This window comes from Ipomoea nil, unplaced genomic scaffold (assembly GCF_001879475.1).
Source record: "Ipomoea nil cultivar Tokyo-kokei standard unplaced genomic scaffold, Asagao_1.1 scaffold2942, whole genome shotgun sequence".
NCBI classification, from domain to species: domain Eukaryota; kingdom Viridiplantae; phylum Streptophyta; class Magnoliopsida; order Solanales; family Convolvulaceae; genus Ipomoea; species Ipomoea nil.
Genome location: NW_017619370.1, coordinates 1330235 through 1348440, shown reverse-complemented (window position 1 = coordinate 1348440; position 18206 = coordinate 1330235). Strand labels below are relative to the sequence as shown.

Genomic DNA, 18206 nt, shown 5'->3' with positions numbered 1-18206 from the left:
ATGGTCTATTCCTTCTAACCTGTAGAAATCTTCTCAATTGACAAATTTGTCATGCTCCAACTGTAACATAGTAGGACCATTGCCGGGATATTTTGTGGAACTTCTGTCTCTCACTGCATTGAAATTGTCTAGTAATGAGCTTAGTAGTACGATACCAAACATTTTTCACAACTCAATGCTGCAGATTGTATGATTGAATAACCAGGAAGTTTGATTCCCGCGAATTTCTTCCATGGGCTTACTAGTATTATTTTTTTGGCTTGGATGATACCCCGTTGAATAAGACTACTAGATGGTCTATTCCTTCTAACCTGAAAAAATCTTCTCAGTTGACGAATTTTTCATGCTCCAACTGTAACATAGTAGGACCATTGCCGAGATATTTTGGGGACCTTCCATCTCTCACTGCATTAAAACTGTCTGGCAATGGGTTTAGTAGTACTAGGGCTGGGCAAATCGGTTTGGGTTACCCGAACCGAACCGATAATCCGATCGGTTTTCTATTTTTTTTTTATATTAATTAATAGATATATATTATATTAAATGTTTAAGGTGAGGATTGAACCCTTACTCATTTGATTATAAACTAAGAGCTTTTACCCACATTCATGTCTATATTCACATTTGTATGCTAATAAGGGTATACATTTTTCATTAAATATTGCACACTTCAAATATAATGAATAAAATTATCCGTACTACATTCTTGTTAGACTAAAATACCATTATACCGTTATTACACCGTTGCTATTTAATTCTAAAGTTTCATAATTCTATCATTATTATCACACACACACACACACACACACACACACACACACACACACACACACACACACACACACACACACACACACACACACACACACACACATATATATATATATATATATATATATATATATATATATAATTAACTATGATACCTGTTTCCTATTCTTTAATTATCATTTTATTAAAATCATTATATAATTACTTTAATTGTTGATTATATTTTAATTAAATTTCTATGTATATAAATATTATAACAATTAATAATTTTAACTCCTCAAGTCCTCAAATCTCAACTCCAAGTTGTAAGTCCAAACATTTGGTGTTTTAGTAATTTTTATTTTTCAAATATTAACTATAGATGAATGATTTTTCATTTTGTCATCAACAAAACACTTCAAGTGGCACTTTAAGTGAGCCAACTGAACAACCGGTCAGGCAAAAAAAGAAACGTTCAAATAGTAGACTTTCACCTAAACCGAACCGAATACCGAACCGAACCGAACTTTTCAAACCGAAACCGAACTCTATTTTAAACCGAATGGTTTAATTTTTTTAAAACCGAAAAACTGAAACCGAAAAAACCGAACCGAAACCCAGAGTGCCCAGCCCTAAGTAGTACGATACCAAACAATTTTCACAACTCAATACTGGTGGCAGGATGACTAGTCCAATTGATGTCATAGGATCCATGGTTGACCTTGTATCGTTGTGGCTTCATGGGAACAGATTTAGTGGATCAATCCCTGGTAATATCGAGAATATTACTTCTTTAAAGCATCTCAGCTTGAACGAGAATCAACTTGTTGGTCTGATTCCCCAAAGCTTGGCTAATCCGGATCTGTAGTCTTTGAATCTGGACAGTAATATGTTGATGGCCCGCTTAGCCCATCAGCCCGTCTTACACGGGTTGGTTTGGGAAAACCCAACCCATGTAAAAACGGGTCGGCCCGACTCCTTTCTAATTGAACTCGAGACGGGACAGCCTGTATGTGTCGGGTTGGCCCGTTTTGATAGCTCTAAGTTTGGGCATTTAGAATAATAATTTATATGGCAAACTGCGAAGTTTAAGTGGGTTGGGCAATTTGCAGTCTGTGTTCTAGGATGGCAATCAGATTGATTTCATCCTCGTGAATTTTTTCCATGGGCTTACTAGTATTCTTTTTTTTTTTTTTTTTTTGCTTGGATGATAACCCGTTGAATAAGACTACTAGATGGTCTATTCCTTCTAACCTGTAGAAATCTTCTCAGTTGACGAACTTTTCATGCTCCAACTGTAACATAGTAGGACCATTGCCGTGATATTTTGTGGAGCTTCCATCTCTCACTGCATTGAAACAATTTTCACAACTCAATGCTGCAGATTGTATGGTTGAATAACCAGGAAGTTGGCGGGATGACTAGTCCAATTGATGTCATAGGATCCATGGTTGGCCTTGTATCAATGTGGCTTCCTGGGAACAGATTTAGTGGATCAATCCCTAGTAATATCGATAATTTGACTTCTTTAAAGGATCTCAACTTGAACGAGAATCAACTTGTTGGTCTGATTCTCCAAGGTTTGGCTCATCTGGATCTGTAGTCTTTGAATCTGGATAGTAATATGTTGATGGCCCATTTAACCCGTATGCCCGTCTTACATGGGTTGGGTTGGGATTTTCCCCTATTGTGTAAAAATGGGTCGGCCCGGCCCGTTTTCGGTTGAACTCGAGACGGGACAGCCTTTATGTGTCGGGCTGGCCCGTTTTGATAGCTCTAAGTTTTGGCATTTAGAAGAATAATTTATAAGGCAAACCGCGAAGTTTAAGTGAGTTGGGCAATTTGCAGTCTGTGTTCTTGGATGGCAATCAGATTGATTTGATCCTCGTGAATTTTTTCCATGGGCTTACTAGTATTCTTTATTTTTTATTTTTTTGCTTGGATGATAACCCGTTGAATAAGACTACTAGATGGTCTATTCCTTCTAACCTGTAGAAATCTTCTCAGTTGACGAATTTTCCATGCTCCAACTGTAACATAGTAGGACCATTGCGGGGATATTTTTGTAGAGCTTCCATCTCTCACTGCATTGAAACTGTCTGGCAATGGGCTTAGTGGTACGAAACCAAAGAATTTTCACAACTCAATGCTGCAGATTGTATGGTTGAATAACCAGGAAGTTGGCGGGATGACTAGTCCAATTGATGTCATAGGATCCATAGTTGGCCTTGTATTAATGTGGCTTCCTGGGAACAGATTTAGTGGATCAATCCCTAGTAATATTGATAATTTGACTTCTTAAAGGATCTCAGCTTGAACGAGAATCAACTTGTTGGTCTAATTCTCCAAGGTTTGGCTCATTTGGATCTGTAGTCTTTGAATCTGGATAGTAATGTGTTGATGGCCCGTTTAACCCGTATGCCCGTCTTACACGGGTGGGGTTGGGATTTTCCCCTATCATGTAAAAACGGGTCGGTCCGGCCCATTTCCGGTTGAACTAGAGACGGGTCAGCTCGTATGGGGCGGGTTGGCCCGTTTTGACTGCTCTAAGTTTGGGCATTTAGAAGAATAATTTATATGGCAAACTACCAACTTTAAGTGGGTTGGGCAATTTTCAGTTTGTGTTCTTGGATGGCAATCAGTTTGATTTGATCCCCGCAAATTTCTTCCATGGGCTTACTAATATTATTTTTTTGGCTTGGATGATAACCCGTTGAATAAGACTACAAGATGGTCTATTCCTTCTAACCTGCAGAAATCTTCTCAGTTGACGAATTTTTCATGCTCCAAATGTAACATAGTAAGACCATTGCCGGGATATTTTGGGGAGCTTCCATCTCTCAGTGCATTGAAACTGTCTGGCAATGGGCTTAGTGGTACAATACCAAACAATTTTCACAACTCAATGCTGCAGATTTTATGGTTGAATAACCAGGAAGGTAGCGGGATGACTAGTCCAATTGATGTCATAGGATCCATGGTTGGCCTTGTATCATTGTGGCTTCATGGGAACAGATTTAGTGGATCGATCCTTGCTAATATCAAAAATTTGCCTTCTTTAAATGATCTCAGCTTGAACGTAAATCAACTTGTTGGTATGATTCCCCAAGGTTTGGCAAATCTAGATCTATATTCTTTGAATCTGGACAGTAATATGTTGATGGCTTGTTTAGCCTGTCTGCCCGTCACGGGTTGGGTTGGGAAAATCCCAACCCGTGTAAAAAAGGGTCGGCCCAGTCCGGCTCGTTTCTGGTTGTACTCGAGACGGGCCAGCCCATATGGGCCGGTCTGGCCCGTTTTGACAACTCTATTTTTGGGCCTTTTTAGAAGAATAATTTATATGACAAACTGCCAACTTTAAGTGAGTTTGGCAATTTACAGTCTGTGTTCTTGGATGGCAATCAATTTGATTTGATACCCACGAATTTCTTCCATGGGCTTACTAGTATTCTTTTTTTGGCTTGGATGACAACCCGTTGAATAAGACTACTAGATGGTCTATTCCTTCTAACCTGCAGAAATCTTCTCAGTTGACGATTTTTTCATGCTCCAACTGTAACATAGTAGGACCATTGCCGAGATATTTTGGGGAGCTTCCATCTCTTACTGCGTTGAACTGTATGGCAATGGGCTTAGTGGTACGATACCAAACAATTCTCGCAACTCAATGCTGCATATTTTATGGTTGAATAACCAGGAAGGTGGTGGAATGACTAGTCCAATTGATGTCATAGGATCCATGGTTGGCCTTGTGTCATTGTGGATTCATGGGAACCGATTTAGTGGATCAATCCCTGGTAGTATCGAGAATTTGACTTCTTTAAAGGATCTCAGCTTGAACGAGAATCAACTTGTTGGTCTGATTCCCCAAGGTTTGGCTAATCTGGATCTGTAGTCTTTGAATCTGGACAGTAATATGTTGATGGCCCGCTTAGCCCGTCAGCCCGTCTTACACGGGTTGGTTTGGGAAAATCCCAACCCGTGTAAAAACGGGTCAACCCAGCCCAACCCGTTTTCGGTCGAACTCGAGACGAGCCAGCCCGGTAATGGCTCTAAGTTTGGGCATTTAGAAGAATAATTTGTATGGCAAATTGCCAACAACATTATGTTGTGTATAATTTAAACTATATATCCAGAATGAATGAACTAAATATATATCCAGAATGCATGAACTAAATATCCAGAATGAATGAACTAAATATCCAGCATGAATGAAAAAAAAATCAGTTTCGATTTCCGTCTAAATATCGAGAATTAATGAACTAAATATCGAGAATGAATGAACTAAATATTCAGAATGAATGAACTAAAAATCCATAATGAATGAACTAAATATCCATAATGAATGAGCACAGCATACTGTTGTTGACGGGAATCGAAACTGGATTTTTTTTAAGTTGGACGCGCGTTTTTAGTCAAAACGATGTCGTTTGTGCATGGTGCACACGGTTGCACAGCATAACGATTCTATATTATTATTGTATCCCCATGAATGCCAAGTACCAAAACTGGTTTTATTATATCTTTCCCCCATTGTTCTATAAGGGGACAATAAAGATTATGTTGCACCAATGAAAAATGGGTATATTATGAAAAAAAAATTTGCTAGACATTATGATGTCAATATTATACCCACATGAGCTCAAGAAGAGTCACGAGATTATTATAAAGTATATTCACCCCATTGACAATTGAACATGTTTGTTCACAAAATCCCTCCCTACATTTTGAAAGTTTAATATAAGGGATTTGAAGAATATTATAAAGTATATTTACCCCATTGGCAATTGAACATGTTTGTTCACAAAATTCCTCCCTATATTTTGGAAGTTTAATATAAGGGATTTGAAGATTATTATTTTCAGGGGGTATAATGAATTATGAATATTATGCCATGAAATTTATGTTGGTGTTATGGTTGTACTCTTTTTTCCTTAGCTAAGTTTTTTCTAATTGAATTTTCTTAGCCTAAGGTTTTTAATGAGGCAACCTGTGCAACACATAATTGAACATATATCATGCACTCTTTTTCCCTTGACTAGGTTTTTCCCATAGAGTTTTTCTAGCAAGGTTTTTAATGGAGGAATTATTCCAATTGAACTTATGAGTATGAACTTTTTTCTTCTTTTTTCTTTTTGAGAGAAGGGAGATGATATATTAAAGATCAACAAAAGACAAGATACAGGTGGGTGGCGTAGAAAACCACGAACCAAAGGGCAGACATAGAATCAGAAGCCCGCGCTAGAACATGAGTTAAATGATTCGCTGACCTGTTGACATGGCGAACTGAAACGTTCCCGATGTCACTAGCAATCTTATGACATTGCTTTACTACCAAACCAACATATGAAAGATCCAAACGACAAAGTTAAAAGCGGAACAAAAATTCAAACAGTCTGATTCAAGAATAATGTTATTGAAACTATGTGTCTTCATCCAAGTGAGCGCCTCCTTAACCGCCATAGTTTTCGCCATATACGGATCATCAGCGCAATGCAGTCTTCCAATGCATGCTGCCACGAACTTTCCCTCGGAATTGCGTACAACAACACCATAACCAGCACCAGAACCAAACAAAGTTGCATCCACATTACATTTAATGAAACCCGGCTGCGGGGGAGTCCAGTTGTTGGAGGAGACCCTAAAAGATGATGGTAAAGAGGGTACCTCACTGTGCGGTGTATGCTTGGACCCAAAGTGCCGCATTTATATCTACGAGCCTTTTTAACAAGTCCAAGGAGGGAGAGATATTCTTCCACACGAGATCATTTCGGGCATTCCATACGAACCACATAGCTGCCGCAATCTTTACCATCTCAGCAGGTTGGAGAGTGCACAGAAGGATGTTTAATAAGCCTGGCAAATTCACATTACTTTGATTTGCATGAGCTCCCCACAACTCTCTAGAGAAAACGCATCTTCAGAAAAGGTGGTCGATGGTCTTATAATCACATTCACAAAGCGGGGATCCGCCTCCCACCTATACATTCTTACTCCTAAGCGCTTCTCGAACAGGTAAAACGCCCCTCATACACCTCCATAAGAAATTTCGAACCTTGGGAGGGGTAGGAAGCTTCCACAACTTACTCCATTCCACAAACTCAAGTGTCGGTTCAGCATCATGGCGTCCTCTCATCAGATAACGATAACCATGACATACAGCGTATTTACCGTGCAAGTCGCCTCTCCAATACCATTCATCGCTGCAGTCCGGTGAAATGGGAGTTGCCAGGATCTTGGGTATATCTGCAGCTGCAAAAAGATCATCAATAATCTCTGTATCCCATGTCCCTGATTCGTTCATAAGTCCTGCCACCGGAGCATCCCTCAAAGCATCTACCACAGGAGTTGTTAGGGATGGGTTAACTCTGTCAGATAGCCACAGTACCTCTCAGATTTTTGTGTTTTTCCCATCGCCAATCCTCTTCGCTAAACCACCCTGCAAAATAGGCTTGCTTGCTAAAATGGATCTCCAAATGTAACTTGGGTTGCTGCCAAGATTTGCTCCAAGGAAATCAGTTGTAGGATAATATTTGGCCTTCAGCACTTTACTCACCAAGGTATTCGGACAAGATATTAGGCGACATCCCTATTTAGAAAGGAGTGATAGATTAAACTCATGGAGTTTTTTAAAGCCCATCCCGCCAGAGCTCTTCGGTCGACATAGCCTCGACCAACTAGTCCAAGAGATCCCTCTATTTGCCGAACCATTCTCCTACCAAAAACGATTCATGAATCTCTCCAAACTGTCACATATTGTAGCAGGCAGGAGATACACAGACATAACGAAAATAGGGAGGGCTTGAGCAACACTTTTTAAAAGGATTTCCTTCCCCGCTCTCGAAATGAATTTTGTTCGCCAAGAACTCATGCGATCTTTTAATTTCTGCTCAATAAACCGGAAGGTGGCTATCTTGTTTCTCCCCAGGAAGGATGAAAGGCCTAGATATTTACCCAAATCTTCTATCAAGCGCACCCCTAGGAACCAGCAATATACTCACGCATTTCAGTTAGTGTGCTCATACTGCACATTAAATTGGACTTATCAAAATTGATTCTTTGTCCCGAAGCAGCGCAATATAAGTCCAAAGCATCCTTGATTGTGTGTGATTTGCGGGGACTAGCTTTAAAAAAATAGGAGGCAATCATCAGCAAACATTAAGTGAGATATCGGTGGCGCACCTCTGGGCATTTTAATCTCATGGATATCCCCGCAAGTCTCAGCACGGTTAAGTAACGTCGATAGCCCCTCTGCGCAAATAATGAAAAGATACGGCGACAAAGGATCCCCCTGCCGGATACCTCTCGAAGGAATAACAGTGCCTACCGATTCACCGTTCACTGTCACATTATACTGAATCGTCGTGACACACATGAAGATCAACTGAACCCATTCTGGAGCAAAGCCTGAAGCAGACAACATTCCCTCCAAAAAATTTCACTCCATCCTATCGTATGCCTTAGCCATGTCAAGTTTTAGCGCAGACCATCCGACAGCCCCTTGTCTTGTCCTTCTCAAATAATGACCAATCTCACCCGCCAAAATAATATTGTCAGAAAGTAAGCGGTCCTTGATGAAAGCACTCTGAGTAGGTGAAATAATCTGAGATAAAATCTCCTTCAAACGATTGGTGAGCATTTTGGCTATCACCTTGTAGACCACATTGCACAACACAATTGGTCGGAGATCTCCGACTTTTTCCGGCACCTTCTTCTTCGGTATCAAGACAATAGTAGTGTCATTTAGGCCAAGTGGGATGGTACAAGTATTCAAGCAGTTTAGCACGAAACAAGATAAATCATGTCCCACCACCGGCCAAAAGCGTTGATAAAAAGCGGGAGTCATACCGTCCAGTCCCGGGGCTTTTTCCAGAGCCATATCAAAAAGAGCCGACTTCACATCTTCATGATTAAAAGGCCTCAACAGAGCCACGTTCATCTCATTCGTAACTCTGTGTTGGACATATTAGAAAACAGTAGCATTCGTGGAAGCAGCCCTAAAAATGTCAACGTAATACCTTAGGATTATAAGTTAAAATTTAAGAAAAACCAAATTCCTTTTGTAATTATAAGTTATTGGTAATTTATTTTGTGTTTTAATTTCTCAATTAGAAAAATGTGTCTGAAATTTCACGAATTGTGCGTTTGATTTTTTTAGATAACAGAAAAAATCCACAACTGTACAACGACATTTGACGATGTCTGTTGAGCTATTGAATCACCGTAATTTACATCCTCCCAAATGCTCTGTCGAGTCAGTGGAATCGCAATGTGAAAATTACGTGGAAAATGCTATATGCACTTTCTAGGAATAAAACTTTTGCACATGCCTTGTGAAGTAATAGAATAAAAACTATGATCCACCGCCATTTTTTTCTAAATGAATCAAAACATGACGTATGCAGAGCATAAAAAATGAAATAAAACTCGTGGTGTAATATTAATCAAACTAAGATTGTGTATATACAGAATTTCATTTCTTAGAATCAAGTACAACCAAACATGATATATCTTATTACACCGAATATTATGGGAACAAGTGTCAACAATACCAGATACATAGAAACACCGGTGCTGATCAGTACCGCAGTGAAGTAGCAAACATCAAGGCAAAAAAGAAAGAAAGAAAAAAAAAAAAATTCATCATGTTTATAACAAACAATATCCCATATCAAAAACCAATTTTATTCCATAATTTTGCAACTTGATCATTCTATTCAGTGTCAAATTGATCCCATCAAGAAATGTGAATTACACAAGCAAGAAAACTGGTAAACTTGAACAAATGCTGTCCAGTATCAAGTAATTTTCGAGTTCAGATATAAATAACTAAAAGAAGCAGCATTTAGGATTGAAATAAACATTCGAAGAAACTATTCCAGCAGATTCAGAGAATTCTATGCATACCTTAATGTCCACCAAAAGTGGGATTGAACAAAGAGTATTTTCTCTCAACAACGTTCTTCTCTTTTGCACTGGATCATTTGACGAGGAGGAGTAATTCGGAAAGCAAACAGAAAAATAAAAACGAATAACTTTGTGCAGTTTTAGAGAAGCAAGAAAAGCAAAGAGGCCTAAATCGTGATCAATAGAAGCTCTGATCTTCCATTTCTTATCATCTATCTTCATACCATTGAAACATGTATTTAACAAATAAAATATTTAACTTTTCATTTCGTATGCATAAAAAAGAACAGAAAAGTACAACTGAAATCTGCATTATTGCAGCCTTTCGGCGCATCTGGTTTGTTTTTCTATCGTTACCTTGAAGACCTACCAGAGAGACACTTCCCGCAAGAGACCAACTTCAGTAAAGCTTTCGGTCTCCTACTTCTTGTTTTCGAGCGCGAAAGCTGCACATACAAAATTCTGTAAGTTCACTATAAATTAATCAAGAAAAGCATAACAAAATTCCGTGACAAAAAATACCTTTCGACGTGATACTCTTGTAGTCTTCCAGCAAAGCAAACTTCTAGATCTTGGTTCCAATCTCCTGCAAAACATAAAACATTAGTTTTCTTATGTTTTATGGTCGAAAAATGTACGATACTCAATATGAAACTTATTACATTTACTATACAAAATAGAAGTACATACAGATTCTCTTGTTCAAGCTTTTCGGCGATAGAAACAGCCTTGCGTTGTGACCATCGACTCTGCTGGGCACATCCTTCTGCCCGTTGAAGTACATGAGCGAGAGATACCTTGCGTCTCATCAGGCTCAGGTTCGGGTTTCCGTTCCCCAATTTCCTTACATCCGATACAGATGGTACGTTAGAATTCTTAGCGGTTGAGGATGGTTCTCCAATATAATCATTTCCAAAACTCCGCCTATCAAGTCGTGTCTCGTGAATATGCCCCTCGTGTTTGACTTCTTTTGGAGGAGAAGTTTCTAATTCCACGATCTCGCTTTTACTAATTCTAGTAGAGTCAAACTCTGTCGAAGCGCCTTCTCTTTCTTTTCGGGGCCTTCTATTGACATCATCATTGCCAAGACTGGAGCTTGATTCACATCGGATTTCAATTGTCACGGGGGATCCAATCACGGATTCAAACGCTTGTAAAATATGTACTCTAAATTTCTCCGCCTTGGACTTCGTTACGTGTGAACTGAAAACTAAATGCACTGTTGGAGCTGCAGAAAGACATTCAGAAGATGAATCAAAATGACCTTCAGACAGTAATTATCAGATTGCTCGAGGCAACTTTAATACAAGCAAATGAAAGTACAGGCAAATAATATGTCCAAGCCTCCAAGGTTTCATCGACTTAAGTTTTTGTATATGCAATGAAAATTAAGGGAGGGAAAGAGAATATGACATTCAAAAACCACCATACAATACAAGTAATAGTAATGGGTTTACTAAATGGATTAAATGTAACCAAATTGGTTGGCGTGAGTGGCTGTGCACTCTCGTCCCTTAAAAGAGGGTCGAGAGTTCAAACCCTCTCTCGTATGGAAAAACCAATCTGGCCAAAACTTTGCCCCTTAATTGGGCCGGCTCGGTGCGAACGGGGATTAGTCTGAGTATAGTACGGACTTAAAGGTGCCTCCTACAGTACCCCCTCTCGCATGGAAAAACCAATCTGGCCAGCACTTTGCCCCTTAATTGGGCTGGCCCGGTGCAAACGGGGATTAGTCTGAGTATGGTACGGGCTTAAAGGTGCCTCCTACAGTTAGGGTCTGCTCAGGACACCTCGTGGTCGGACCAAAAAAAATGGATTAAATGTAATTAAAGTACCTGCACCAAATCGAACGGAGGTCAGCTTTCCTTCCCGGTACAGGAACTCCTTTAAGCTAGTTATCTGAATCCTTTTGAGCACATTCAACCAAATATCTTCAATTTCGTTTCGAAATTTACCGGGCCCTTGTCCACTACTTACTCTATTCCGATCACTAGAAATGCTGCGAGACTTTTGAGGAATAACTCCATTTCTATCAACGATACCTCTCTTCTTAGTACCAGTGTAATTGTTGCTAGAACTTCCAGCTTGAACGTTTTCTGCCGAGAATCCTCTTTCTCTTTGAGACATCTTAGTATGCCCAACATTGCTTGTCCCGGGAATCCCGAGGGGGGTTTGATTAAAACTAGTGTCTGCAGAGGAACTGGGTAACAGATACTGCTGATCGGGTGCGAGTTGCAGTAATGCTGCAGTAAGCCAGGTTAGTCTGTCGTTCGACACTCTCAGCTGCTTTTCGGCCTCGGATAACGTTTTCAGAGCTTGACGTAATTTTTCCATATCATCTTTAGATACTGAAATCAAACCAAAAAAGCGGTCCCTTCAATTAATGAAATAATAAACATATGTAGCTTGGTAAAGAACGACAAAGTTGGAACTAGAAAATAGTGTTTTACACACTTTTTAAGTTCAGTGACTCAATTGCACAAAATCGACAAGTTCAATGGCCTATTTGACGCTTTTTCCTTGAATTATTGATTCGGTAGGTACTTTGAATCAATTCGAGCTATAAAATTATCCCTAGCAATCAACAAAAGTTCGGTTCTACCACAAGGATCTTACCAATATGTAAGAATATATCAACAATGCTAATGATTGTGTAATCGAAGATGCAAAATTATAATATGCGTACATGCTTGGCGGCGAAAGAACTTCCTTCGAGGTCTTTCTTTTGTGAAGTCATAGCTACCGGCAAGAATGTCGGTAATAACGGTAGCAAGTTGCGACATTAAAGCCAAGGGCTCGACACCGGATTCCATTATCTCCCGCAGACTTTTCACAGTATTGACAGTGTCTGCTGATAAGGCCAGGTCAAGTAGATCGACCAATTTCTCGTCCGAAATAAGCCCAACCTGTCACGCAACACAAGAATCTTAAGAAAAAAAAATACCAATAGCTAAGATCCAATTACACGAAATAACGAAACTCACCAGTTCTTGTACCAACGAAACCGAGATTCTCTGCCCGAGCAAACTCAACTGCTCGAGAGTCATCTCAGCATCCCTCAACGATCCATCCGATCTTGTTGAAATAAGCTTTAACGCATCCTTATCGATTTCTAGATCTTCTTTGGTAGAAATCCGTTGCAACGTATAGATTATATCCGCATCTTTCAACTTTGGGAAAAAGAACTTTTGGCACCTCGATATGATTATATGAGGCAATGTATCTAGGCTTGAACAAACGAGGACAAAAAGAACTCGCCTAGGAGCCCGATCGATAACCTTTAGAATAGCACTCCAACAATCGGGAGGCAAATCATCGCAATCATCAAAGATAAAAATTCTATACTGAGATGGAAAATGGGAAATGATCATAGTGTCGAGAAGGTCCATAATATTCTCGAAATCAAAATTACTGACAGGGCCTATTTCTCTTATATTTCGACTTTTCCCCATATCGTGTGAAACGCAAGAATTGCAAGCTCCACAAGGCTTGGGATGCTCGAGAGACTGGCAATTCAAAGCCCTAGCAAATATTCGTGCACACGAAGTCTTCCCGGTACCATTAGGCCCGTAGAACACGTAAAGCAATCCAACTTTTCTCTTTGCAACAGCATTAGAAAGAGCTTGCACGACCAAATTCTGCCCCACCAGATCTCTAAAGGTTCTCGGCGTGTATTTTTGAGTAAGACTTCGGTGCCTCACATTACCATGACCACGAAAATTACGGTGCCCGCCAAATCTAGCTTCTGAAGCAAGATCAGAGTCAATTTCACGGTTAAGTAGATTGTCAGCAAAGATACCCAATTCTCCCGAATAATCGTGAAACCAAGCAGCGTTTTCAGCGCTTTCTTGGGAGCCAGAAGGATCGAGTAGTAAAGGCAATGCTTCTGCAGATTTACAAGATGAACTCGAGTATTCAGACATCATAGGGATATTTCGACTGTCCCTCACTTGAGCAGTGCCAGTTTTCTTTAACCTCGACTCAGACAGCCCACAATACAAACTCTTACCTGCCAAATCGAGAAAAGATTTTCCCCGATTGTGAATTCTCGACCAGTTCCAAGGAATCCCACATCCATTCCTAGGAGCCCGAGTGACATTCTGGTGGCCATATTCTTCGTCCCCATGTTCTACTTGATATCTCTGGTTTGACGTATTCTGACCAAAAGAATTAGAAGCCACAGACATTTCGTTCTCACCAAATGCATCTCTGGAAGCAACAGAAGCGCGGGATCTCCTTGCACCATTAAGTTTACGTTGTTTTACCCTCCCACTGTGGTGCCCGCTAATGGACGCTTCCCCTCTCTTTGAAATTTTCTTGCTGTGGCCATGTCTCCCGTGAACACGAACCTGCGATGAAGCCACCTCATCACTGTCCAAAGAGAATTCGTTCAGTTTTTCAGATAAAGTCTTCACACGATCATCTTGCCCATGCGAATCATCTCGAAGCCCATTTCCTCCAGCAACAAGATCAGTCCCGAGATTCCTCCCACTTGATTCTTCTCTCCTGACCCTTCTCGGTTCTCGATTTCCACTCTTGTTACTGCACTCACTTCCAACTACTATCCCACCAATATTCCGCCTGTTAACTTCACCACTGCCCACTTTTGAAGTAGATAGGTCAGCTATAGGCGGTAAGGTTTCAGATAACCCTCTACCATCCCTCGGAATCTCCAATCCTACAGACTGTCTAGTCTCCGCACCCCCTTCAGCTGCTACGACGGGAGGGGCTTCCACAACCGAAGGGGAATGCCACGAGGGCGGGCTTGCAGAAGGATCCCTCAAGGACCTCGATCTCCGAAGGGCAGCAAGGTCCCTCATAAGAGACCTATCACCCAAGATGGGACTCTGCTTATGCATATGATTCTTTAAATGAATACAATTTGTCAAATGTATGTGGTTCCGGAGGTGATCATTAATGTTACCATTTACATCTTTAAGTATGCGGTTTCGAACAGCCTTGGTCATGATCACCAGCACACAAGTTGATCCAAAATTGGAAATTCTCTAGAATCAATACTAGAAATCAGGAAAATCAACATTCTCTTCTGTCCCAGATCTTCTCATTAACCAAATCACTATTCTAAACTTGAAAGAACTTCCAATTCACCAAAACAAATATTAATAGCTTCTCAATAGGAAACAAGAAACCCCCAAGTCATCAAAGATTCACCTTTCGGAAATCCCCAAACATACTATTACTACACTACTTAGCATATATTGTAACTACAAACTCATGTCCAATGATGACCCAGAAAACTATTGACCAACTTTAACCCCAAAAATTCAAAATTCATTGCTACTCATGCAAAAACCAGGGGAAAAAAATCTGAATTAGAACATACTTTGAAAACACTGGGAACTGTCAATTACTGAGGGAGGCAGTGACAAAGTTACCATCTTTTTCTTGAAACCCTTGATTTCTGGTGCAAAGGCCACAACTTTACAGCCTTGCAGCATAAAGGGTCAATGCAAACAGCAAGAAACCGGAGGGGGATTACCTGAATCAAGAGGCAACAGACTTGTCCACTATTGCCATCAGTTTCTTTCACTTAAATCAGATCTCCATCCCTCTATACACTTTCACGGGAGGTTCTTTGAATAAAACAATGGAGGATGCCGCGCGCTCACGACCATGTAAGTGTGGGAGTGATAGGGAGAGGTAGCTGAGAGTTGAGAGTGAGGAGAACACGGTACAGTGTAAAGTGTTGCTTTGAGAGTGATATTGTGAGGATGGGAGGTAGAGAGAGAAATGGAGAGTGGAAAGTGTGAGTGAGTGAGTGCGTGTGTGTGTGTGTGTAGAGACAATAACGGAAATTCTTGAATGGGAAAACGCAGGACGGAGGGCGTAAGGAATAAGGATGGGAGTATGGAGAATCTGCTGTTGACACTTGACAGATAGCTCCAGAAGTGGAACAGGACAACAACTAAAACCATAAATTTGTGTGTTTCAATTCACAAAACTACTGTTTTGCTCTGTAGTTTTAACCCCCCAAAAAACTGTTTAAAAAGAAAAGGCTGTAATGTTGTCACAAAATATAGAAAAAATGATAAAATGTTAACGTTGTATCTATTTAGTATTTATACTAGGTACAATCAATAAAGTTCTTTTGAAAGACACCATGTATTGTGGAGACAAGTTTCTCTGATATATACGGTAGCGACCTCAATCGAGTTGTCCAGATAGTTAGCTTGGAGACAATTAGGTATGCAGCTTATAGATTATACTCTATGAGTTGGAGACAGTTAGCTCGATAACTCTCCTCCCTGTGGAGTAGTGCTATAATACAATGTCCAACTAGGTATGCAGCTTAGATTGTACTCCATGAGTTCATCAAACAGTTAGCTTGATAACTCCCCTCCCCGTGGATAGATTATACTCCATGAGTCGGCCAGACAATTAGTTTGGTAACTCCCCTCCATCTGGAGTAGCGCTATAATACAATGTCCAACTAGGTATGCAATTTAGATTATACTCCATGAGTTAGTCAGACAGTTAGTTTGGTAACTCCCCTCCCTGTGAAGTAGTGCTAAAATACGATGTCCAACTAGGTATGTAGCTTAGATTATACTTCATGAGTTGGTCAAACAGTTAGCTTGGTAACCCCCCCTCCCCCCCTCTCTATGGAGTAGCGCTATAATACAATGGCCAACTAGGTATGCAGCTTAGATTATACTCCATGAGTTGGTCAAACAGTTAGCTTGGTAACTCCTCACCTTGTGAAGTAGTGCTATAATCCAATGTCCAACTAGGTATGCAGCTTAGATTATACTTCATGAGTTGATCAGACAGTTAGCTTGGTAACTTCCCTCCCTGTGGAGTAGTGTAAAAATACAATATTCAACTAGATATGTAATTTAGATTATACTCCATTCATATAGACATACAGTGTTGACTAGCACTTTAAGGTTTTCCTAAAAATAATATATTTGGCTTTATTGGTAGAAATTTTTAAATATTTTATGATTAATTATAATTAAATCTTTAAATTTGACAATTTTAATAATAAATCTCTGTTACTTGATAGTTATATTATCACACTAACCAGAATTTTTTTTATTTGATTCCAACCTACTAGATTCGCAACCTAGCATCTAGATTGTCATGTGATTTGATATTAACATAAATGAGTTAATACCATTCGAGATCCTCCGAGTATAGTGATTTTGTCACGTTTAGTCCTAAATTTTTAAATTGACCATCTGTGGTCCTCCGACTTTCAAATTTAACCATTTGTGGTCCTAGTTGACCACCCATGGTCCTTCAACTATTAAATTTTAACCAACCATGGTCCTTTCAAGAGGACCACGACTGGTTAAGTTTCGAAACTTGAAGGACCATAGGTGGCTAACTTGGACCACGAATGGTTAAATTTGAAAGTCGAAGGACCACAGACGGTCAATTTGAAAGTTTAGGACTAAACGTGGCAACACCACTATACTCGGAGGACATCAGATGGTATTAAATATATACTCAGTATTTATTTAGAAATTTTAATTATATTAAGTAAACATTTTGGTACATTAGACTAAATAAACTAATATTCATTATTTAAATAAAAATTAGTGTTAAAATTATCAAATATAAAACAGTTAGATTGATACTCCGCATAATGAGCTAATTGAACAAATTTAAAAAATTATGGACTTAATTACATACAAATAAACAGATGAAAGACTTAATTGAAACTTTTGGTAGTTCAAGAGTCTAATTGTACTTTGACTTAAAGTTGGAGGACTATTTGACCCTTAATTTGATAATAATTATTTGGTAATAATTATTAAGGGAAAATGGCACTTTTTCCCCCTGGGTTATATACTTATAGCATTTTCCCCCCTTGAATTATTTAAGTGGCTGTTTTTCCCCCTGAAATGTTAAATGGACATATTTACCCTTAAAATAAATATTTAATTTATTTTTCTTCTCCAACAAATTATGACCACAATTTCGTTCAAACCAAACAGACACTATAGCAACCAAACCGAAATATTCTAAGTACATTTTAGAATCGAAACCCGATATTTAGAGTTTATTAAAATCGCGAACTGGGATGGCCGGTTCATGTTCCGAACTGAAAAAAAAAATAAATACATTTATTGTTGAATTTAGACTATTTTAAAATAAAAAATAAAATTTTAAAATAAAGACGGTTCAAAATTGCGAACCGGATCCGGAACCCCCGGTTCACGGTTCAGGATCCAATTTTTTCGATTCATAATTTTAATAAATTGAAATTCAAATATTGGGTTCTGGATCTGAATCATAACCGGAAACTTTTAATTCGATTGTTATAGTGTCCGGTTCAATTCGAATCAAACCGTGGTCATCCCTACGTATACGCAATAATTTGTTGGATAAGAAAAATAAATAAAATGTTTATTTTAAGGGTAGAAATGTCAATTTAATATATCAGGGGGGAAAACAACCACTTTTAAAATAATTCAGGGGGCTAATGTGCTTACATTAATTACTCGGAGGGAAAAAGTGCTATAAATATATAACTAAGGGGAAAAAATGCCATTTTCCCTAATTATTAATTATTACAATGT

General features: G+C 39.3%; 3 protein-coding genes across 4 annotated transcripts; 1 reads left to right on the top strand and 2 right to left on the bottom strand.

The window, feature by feature from the left end:
- The first annotated feature begins 2125 nt into the window (after positions 1-2125).
- On the top strand, positions 2126-4645 carry LOC109162443 (LRR receptor-like serine/threonine-protein kinase FLS2). The gene is made up of 5 exons (XM_019311145.1): positions 2126-2330; positions 2820-2980; positions 3506-3967; positions 4269-4388; positions 4448-4645. The coding sequence occupies exons 1-5, from the start codon at positions 2126-2128 to the stop codon at positions 4643-4645; spliced, it is 1146 nt and encodes a 381-aa protein (XP_019166690.1).
- Positions 4646-5727: 1082 nt separating this feature from the next.
- LOC109162442 lies at positions 5728-6456 on the bottom strand. The gene is made up of 3 exons (XM_019311144.1): positions 6144-6456; positions 6021-6081; positions 5728-5740 (listed from the first exon to the last, which is right to left on the bottom strand). The coding sequence occupies exons 1-3, from the start codon at positions 6454-6456 to the stop codon at positions 5728-5730; spliced, it is 387 nt and encodes a 128-aa protein (XP_019166689.1).
- A 2785-nt stretch (positions 6457-9241) lies between these two features.
- LOC109162511 (protein STICHEL-like 3) lies at positions 9242-15547 on the bottom strand. 2 transcript variants are annotated; one of them, XM_019311221.1, is made up of 8 exons: positions 12642-15547; positions 12344-12563; positions 11785-12005; positions 11493-11706; positions 10348-10885; positions 10180-10243; positions 10015-10103; positions 9242-9725 (listed from the first exon to the last, which is right to left on the bottom strand). In XM_019311221.1, exons 1-8 carry the CDS (start codon positions 14622-14624, stop codon positions 9659-9661), a joined length of 3396 nt encoding a protein of 1131 aa, XP_019166766.1. In that variant the 5' UTR covers positions 14625-15547; the 3' UTR covers positions 9242-9658. The 2 variants fall into 2 exon arrangements, with proteins under 2 accessions (XP_019166766.1, XP_019166765.1); XM_019311220.1 differs by having other exon boundaries at positions 11493-12005.
- Between the last annotated feature and the right edge of the window lie 2659 nt (positions 15548-18206).